This window comes from Salvia splendens, chromosome 11 (assembly GCF_004379255.2).
Source record: "Salvia splendens isolate huo1 chromosome 11, SspV2, whole genome shotgun sequence".
Taxonomy (NCBI): domain Eukaryota; kingdom Viridiplantae; phylum Streptophyta; class Magnoliopsida; order Lamiales; family Lamiaceae; genus Salvia; species Salvia splendens.
In genome coordinates this window covers 23,796,042-23,803,246 of record NC_056042.1, presented here as the reverse complement: position 1 = coordinate 23,803,246, position 7,205 = coordinate 23,796,042, and the positions used below count along the sequence as shown (strand labels likewise).

Here is a 7,205-nt window from a genome sequence, read left to right as displayed (position 1 = left end):
TATTCTCATATCGTTTAGCCATTTGGACAGCATCTGAGTAGGTAGAGGGGTCTTGTAAGTACATGCGGATTGAAGGCTTAAGACCTGCCAGAAAAATACCCATGTATTGAGGATCTGTGAGATCGGGCAATTGAGCCAAACGTGACTCAAACAGAGATATGTAGTCCGTGAGGGAGCCATCATGTTTTGTTGCTGCTAGAGCTTCATATCCATCATGGGTGTTATAATCACCGAAACGGATAATAAGTTCACGTGCAAACTGACTCCATGAGAGCGAAGGGTAGCGTCGTTTGACAATTTGAATCCAGGGAAGGGCAGGACCTGATAACGCCACGAGTGCGAGATCCATACGAGCAGCTTCTGGTGTTTTATTGACCATGAAGTATTTGCCAGCCCTCGCAAGCCAACCAAGAGCATCAGTTCCATCAAATGAAGGTAAGGCCATTGATGGTGGAACTGCAGTTGTGGGAGTTGGGCTGGAAGCATCTTCATCCAAGGCATTTTCCCCCGACTTGTGTGGATGAGCCTCTGATATAGGCTCCTCAATGGGAGTTCCGCGAAGCTCACGGAGAACTGGTTCAATACAACGACGAATTCTTTCGTCCAGAGTGGTATCCAAAGAGCGGACATGAGTAGTAACTTCCGCCATTGCCTTCTCCAAACCATCGACACGGACGAGTGTGTCATCTGCGCGTGATCCCGAGGAACGTGTTTCAACCATCGTTCACCGCACCAATTTGTTATGGAGTGAAATGCAAAACAGAGCTTTAAGGAAATTCAGTAAATATTGGAATCAAGGAACTAATAGATAAGACTCGTTTTATTGAAAGGGGAAAAGAGATGGAAGAACTCCTCCTTGAGGCCACGGTTCTCACCGCCTAACAATGATCTCTCTGGATGATTCTCCTAATCTCCAAGGCTCTCCATTTTTATAGGAGTTTACAAAAGAGTCTAAATAAGCTAAGCAATCAATCATATCATTATTATAATATAATAGTAATTGATAATGATGAGAGCTATTAAAGGGAAATAATAATTGTAATTAGCCAATATCTCTGCAATCCTCAATCAGCAAATCTTGACCATGATATCTTCATTCTTCTTCACAACGAATCCTCAATTCCAGCAATTACCATGATCTCCTTAATTCTTGTTGATTTGGCTACTGATTATAATTCGCCACCTGTCGTGGTCCACGTGTGTAGACCTTCCAAGGGCAATTGCTATCAAATACAGTCGTACACAATAGCAACATAGTTCGTGTTCATTAAAAACACACAAACAAAATTAGCAGCAGAAAATGCGGCAATAACAGTCCGTCAACTTGAGGTGGTTTATGCCGACTGCAAAGTTCTTCTGTTATCTGTTTCTCTCACCTCAACGAAGTAATCCTGAAGAGCTGTCATTTCAATCTTGTTTGATCTCAGGCTCTTGATCGCCGCAGCAGTAGCCAAGGCACCGGCCACCGTGGTTATCACCGGAATCTTGTATGCGAGCGCCATCCTCCGGAGCTTCCGGCCGTCGATCTGGTCGATTTGGTCGCCCGAGTTTGTCACAACCATCATCTGAATCAGCCCGTTGGCCATCATGTCAGCAGCATGAGGCCGCCCTTCGTGCATCTTCAACACACGCTCGACGGGGATGCCTCCTAGTTCGAGGACTTGAGCGGTCCCAGATGTAGCTACAATTTTGAAACCGAGGCTAGTAAAGGCCGTGGCGATGGGGCCAAGATAGGGCTTGGTCAGGTCGCTCACGCTAAGGAATAGAGTTCCCGACAGTGGTAGCTTTTGCCCTGCAGCTATCTGGGCCTTTGCGAACGCGATGGAGGATTCATAGTGGATGCCCATGACCTCACCCGTGCTCCGCATCTCCGGGCCGAGGATGACATCGGCACCCTGGAATTTCTCAAATGGGAGAACTGCTTCCTTTACAGATACATGCCTTGGGATGATCTCACTTGTGAACCCCAGGTCTTGAAGAGACATGCCCGACATAACCAGTGCCGCGTACTTAGCTAGCGGATGACCAATCGCCTTCGACACGAACGGGACGGTCCGTGATGCCCGAGGGTTTGCCTCGAGCAAGAAGACATCTCCAGATGCTGTGATTGCGTATTGACAGTTCATCAGTCCACACACATTCAAGCCCTTAGCTAACTTTGTAGTCCAAGACCTAATTGTCTCCAAGCAAGAAGACGACACCGTTTGCGTGGGAAGCATGCATGCTGAATCACCTGAATGAACACCAGCTTGCTCAATGTGCTCCATTATCCCACCAATCACAACATTACCATATGAGTCAGCAAGCGCATCAATATCTATCTCAATAGCATCGGATAAGTAGTTGTCAACCAAAACAGGACGGTCAGGATCCACCTTAACTGCAGTTTCGAGATAAGTAATGAGCTTCTCATCACTGTAAACAATTTCCATTGCACGGCCACCTAGAACATACGACGGTCTAACTACAACAGGGTAACCGATCTTCGCTGCAATAGCAAGAGCATCTTCCTCACTCCTTGCAATTCCTCCTTCAGGCTGCTCAATCTTTAGTTCTGTCAGGATTGCATTAAATCTCTTCCTATCCTCCGCAGCATCAATAGAATCAGGAGATGTGCCCCAGATGCGAACAATTTCAGAACCACTTCTGCATTTGGGTTTGTGCTCATCTATATATTGTTGAATCAGAAGAGACAGTTTCAGCGGAGTTTGCCCACCAAACTGCACAATAATGCCATCAGGCCTCTCCAAGTCAATGATATTGATAACATCTTCCACCGTGAGAGGTTCAAAGTAAAGCCGATCACTGGTGTCATAATCTGTTGACACTGTTTCAGGGTTGGAATTCATCATTATTGTTTCAAAGCCTGCGTCCTGAAAGATAAAGAAAAGAACTCAAAAACCATACAGAAACATTGAGAAGATAGAAGCATGAACAATTAAATTGATGAAACTGAAAACACAAATAATACTCCATCTAACTGAAGAAACTGAAAAATCATACAAAGCAGGCATCCTGGAAGATGAAGAAAGATCTCAAAAATCATACAGAAATATAGAGAAGATAGAGGCATGAACTATCATATCGATGAAACGGAAAATAAAAATAACACAGTATCTAAGTTTCGCTTTCCTCCCAATGGCTGTGCAGTTCTTTTTATAATCCTATCATTTCTTCCAAACAAAACCCATTCATTCTTGCATTTGATCCCCTTTAGAACTTCAACAAATTCCTCTCTCCAAACCGGGTTTATCTGGTCCGAGAATATTGGCATTCTTCAATTACAAAGCTCTTGTATACTTTATTAACAACACAATTTTGATATTATCTTAAATGACACAGCTATAGTCAGATACCCAGTGGACCATTCCACAATGGTTAACATCCAAAACTGGACCACGAAGGATCAAATAGCAAATATCACATTGCTAAATAATAACAGACCACATTAGTTGCTGAAGGATTGTTGGAAGATTTCTAAGTTGTTGCAATATATTTGGGAAAATAAAATTTAAAAGAGGACTGGCTTCAAGCACAATAGAAGATAAAATAATCACAAACCTGAAGAGCAAATGAAGTATGACAGCAGCAGTAGTCAAATTCAATTCCCTGCCCAATTCGATTTGGTCCTCCACCAAGGATCAAAACTTTTTTCCTGTTGGTAGGAGCTGATTCACACTCAGTTTCATATGAAGAATACATGTAAGGGGTATTTGCCTCAAATTCTGCTGCACATGTATCAACTCTTTTATAAGCTGGTTTGACACCTAAAGACAACCTCTTTGATCTAACATCCTTCTCAGTAGACTTTGTAGCAAAAGCTATCTGAACATCACTGAAACCTCTCCTCTTCACTTCCCAGAAATCATCCTTAGTCAATTCTGACAGAGTCCGTGCCGAGAGATATTGCTCCACATCTACAAGTTCGTTTAGCTGAGTGAGGAACCATGTGTCTATAAGACTCAATTCATGGATGTCGTCCACTGTCATTCCTCGCTTCATGGCAGCATATATGGAATAAATACGATCAGGACTGGGTACCCTCAGGCTGTATTTTAGTTGTTCCCAGTCCCAGTCAAGTTCCTTGACCTTTCCACAACCCCATCCAGGGTAGCCACATTCTAGTGAGCGCACTGCTTTTTGAAAAGATTCCTGAAATGTCCGACCTACGGCCATAGATTCACCAACAGACTTCATTTGGGTAGTCAGAATAGGCTCAGAGCCAGGGAACTTCTCAAAAGCAAACCTGGGTATCTGCATTCAAAGATATAGAGTATATGAACATGTTAATTTGACACAACACGTCAAACTAAGGGTAACAATATAGAGATATAAAAAAGGAAAAGTGAATATCACCTTGGTTACAACATAATCTATAGAAGGCTCAAAACTTGCCGGTGTCTTCCTAGTGATGTCATTAGGAATCTGATCCAATGAATACCCAACCGACAATTTGGCAGCCATCTTAGCAATCGGAAAACCAGTAGCTTTAGAGGCCAATGCAGATGATCTTGAAACTCTAGGGTTCATCTCAATTATCATCACTTCTCCATCTTCAGGATTAACAGCAAACTGAACATTTGAACCGCCGCATTCAACTCCGATTTCCCTGATAATTGCAATAGAGTAATCCCTAAGACGTTGGTACTCCCTATCTGTTAAGGTCTGTGCAGGGGCAACAGTGATGGAATCCCCTGTGTGGACTCCCATAGGGTCAATATTCTCAATTGAGCAAATAATCACCACATTGTCTGCCAAGTCTCTCATAACCTCAAGCTCATACTCTTTCCATCCCAACAGAGACTTCTCCACCAAAACTTGAGTTGTCACGCTAGCCGCCAGGCCCGACTTGCAAATGGCTTCAAACTCCTCCCTGTTATACGCAATTCCGCCTCCTGTCCCACCCAATGTAAACGCAGGACGGATAATCAAAGGGAACTCCCCAATCCAATAGGCAATCTCAAAACACTCCTCCAATGTTGTCCCAATCCCTGACGGAGGTGTCTTGAGCCCAATATTCTTCATCGCCTGCTTGAACAACTCCCTATCCTCCGCTTTCTTGATTGCATCAAGCTTCGCCCCAATCAGCTCCACTCCATATTTCTCAAGAGCACCACTCTCTGCCAAGGCAACCGCTAAATTAAGCGCAGTTTGGCCACCCATCGTGGGCAACAGAGCATCCGGCCTCTCCTTCTCGAGGACTTGCTCCACCAACTCAGGCGTCATAGGCTCAATGTAAGTCCTATCCGCCAAGTCCGGATCAGTCATTATAGTAGCAGGATTGGAATTAATCAAAATCACTTCATACCCCTCCTCTTTCAGAGCCTTGCAAGCCTGCGTCCCCGAATAATCGAACTCACAAGCCTGCCCTATAACAATCGGCCCTGCACCAAGGATCAAAATCTTCTTAATGTCGGTTCTTTTACCGACTTTCTCAGCACTAAACCCCCCTCCATTCGCTAAATCACCGCTACTCTGACCACCACCACGACGCTCACTTTCAGAATTGACGCAATTCAACCTCAACGACCGAGTAGGCAAGTATAAATTACCCAAATTCTTCTCCGATGCTAGTCTCGATTGCCGCGAAATGCGCGGAAAAGGCCTTTTTCCGGCAGGAGAGTAACGATTGGTTTGAATGAAGTTACAAAACACATTATTGCAGCTATACAGGGACTGAGTCATCTACTCACAAAATCAAAGGTGCCGCCTACACATAAATCCAATTAGGAAAGAGAAAACTGGAGAGCAGCAACCATACGGATTTTTTAACAGTAGAAAAAAAATCAAAAGCTGAGCTGCGGCGGAGTGGAAATACCTGGAACACGGCGGCGGAGAGGGGTTAATGATTGGAATTAAGTTGTCGGTGGCAGAGAGGGAGTGTGCTACTGAGAGAGTTGTGTTTTGTGACTAGGGTTTCAGAATATTTTATTGAAGATGGAGACAAAATAAAATTTCTAGCTTCAGTCAACATCATTCAAATTAAATAATTACAACTATCAATAAAATACTTCCTCCGTCCACATGTTGACATGAGATGCAGCAATTATTATTATGGAAATATTTATTTTAAACTTAATGAGTTTATTCACAAATTAATAAGTTAAATTAACACCATTAAGCTCAAGTGTGCGATAAAATTAATAAATACAGTACTATAGAAATAAGAAAACATATTAACTTAATGGGTTATTCATAAATTAATAAGTTAGTCACCATCAAGCTCACTCTGTGGGCTAACAAAGTAAGAATTAGAGCATCCACGACCGTGCTCTTGCCAACGAGCACGGTTGTGGGCTCGGCCCCACTTTTTCTATCTGCTCTTAGCCAAGAGCACAACACCCACATCCGTGCTCTTCCGCAAGGATGAGCACAAGGGTCCCACCATTCCATTATTCAATTTAAATAAAAACATTTCCATAAAATTAAAATACATTAAAAATACCCAGAATAATATTACAAAATACATTAAAAATTAAAAATTACATAATTAAAATCCTAAAAAATAATTAGCCAAGAGCACAACACCCACATCCGTGCTCTTCCGCAAGGATGAGCACAAGGGTCCCACCATTCCATTATTCAATTTAAATAAAAACATTTCCATAAAATTAAAATACATTAAAAATACCCGGAATAATATTACAAAATACATTAAAAATTAAAAATTACATAATTAAAACCTAAAAAATAAAAATTACATAAGGTCATCCACAATGGGGCGCCCTAAGCGCGCCCTATGCACAGCCACGTCAACATTTTATCCTCCTGCCCTTCCACCTGCAGTGGGGCGCCCTAAGCATTTTCTTCTATTTGAATATTTAAATAACTACATGTCGTTCATGAGCTGCGCATGGTCGTCGTCGTGGTTCATTTTGGCTTGTGAGATTTGGAGAGATATGAGAGATGAGAGAACTAATGCGAGAAATGTTCGTATGAAAAATGGAATTACGACAAATTTCGAATTTAAAAAATAAAAAATAAATAAAAACGCGTTGCATCATCCGCGCCATCGTTCGCGCCTCCCACAGTGGGCGGACGATGACGCGGACGATGTCGTATCGTCCGTGCTTCGTCCGCGGACTAAGCGTCGAGCGCGGACGACACATCGGGCGCACTATCGTCCGCCCCATTGTGGATGGCCTAATTAAAATCCTAAAAAGTAAAAATTACATAATTAAACTCCTACAAATTAAAAATTACAT

The 7,205-nt window shown here is 42.7% G+C and overlaps 1 protein-coding gene across 1 annotated transcript; it reads right to left on the bottom strand.

Moving 5' to 3' along the window:
* Window positions 1-802: 802 nt before the first annotated feature.
* On the bottom strand, window positions 803-5,930 carry LOC121755798 (carbamoyl-phosphate synthase large chain, chloroplastic-like). Its single transcript, XM_042151195.1, has 4 exons — window positions 5,819-5,930; window positions 4,357-5,710; window positions 3,562-4,254; window positions 803-2,873 (listed from the first exon to the last, which is right to left on the bottom strand). The coding sequence occupies exons 2-4, from the start codon at window positions 5,683-5,685 to the stop codon at window positions 1,335-1,337; spliced, it is 3,561 nt and encodes a 1,186-aa protein (XP_042007129.1). The 5' UTR covers window positions 5,686-5,710; window positions 5,819-5,930; the 3' UTR covers window positions 803-1,334.
* Between the last annotated feature and the right edge of the window lie 1,275 nt (window positions 5,931-7,205).

Excerpts from the sequence above, each read along its gene's own strand:
- LOC121755798 (XM_042151195.1), bottom strand. The coding sequence starts at position 5,685 with ATGACTCAGTCCCTGTATAGCTGCAATAATGTGTTTTGTAACTTCATT. Across the intron at positions 4,255-4,356 it reads TAGATTATGTTGTAACCAAG|ATACCCAGGTTTGCTTTTGA; the intron begins GTGATATTCACT and ends CTTTGAATGCAG. Across the intron at positions 2,874-3,561 it reads ATACTTCATTTGCTCTTCAG|GACGCAGGCTTTGAAACAAT; the intron begins GTTTGTGATTAT and ends TTTATCTTTCAG.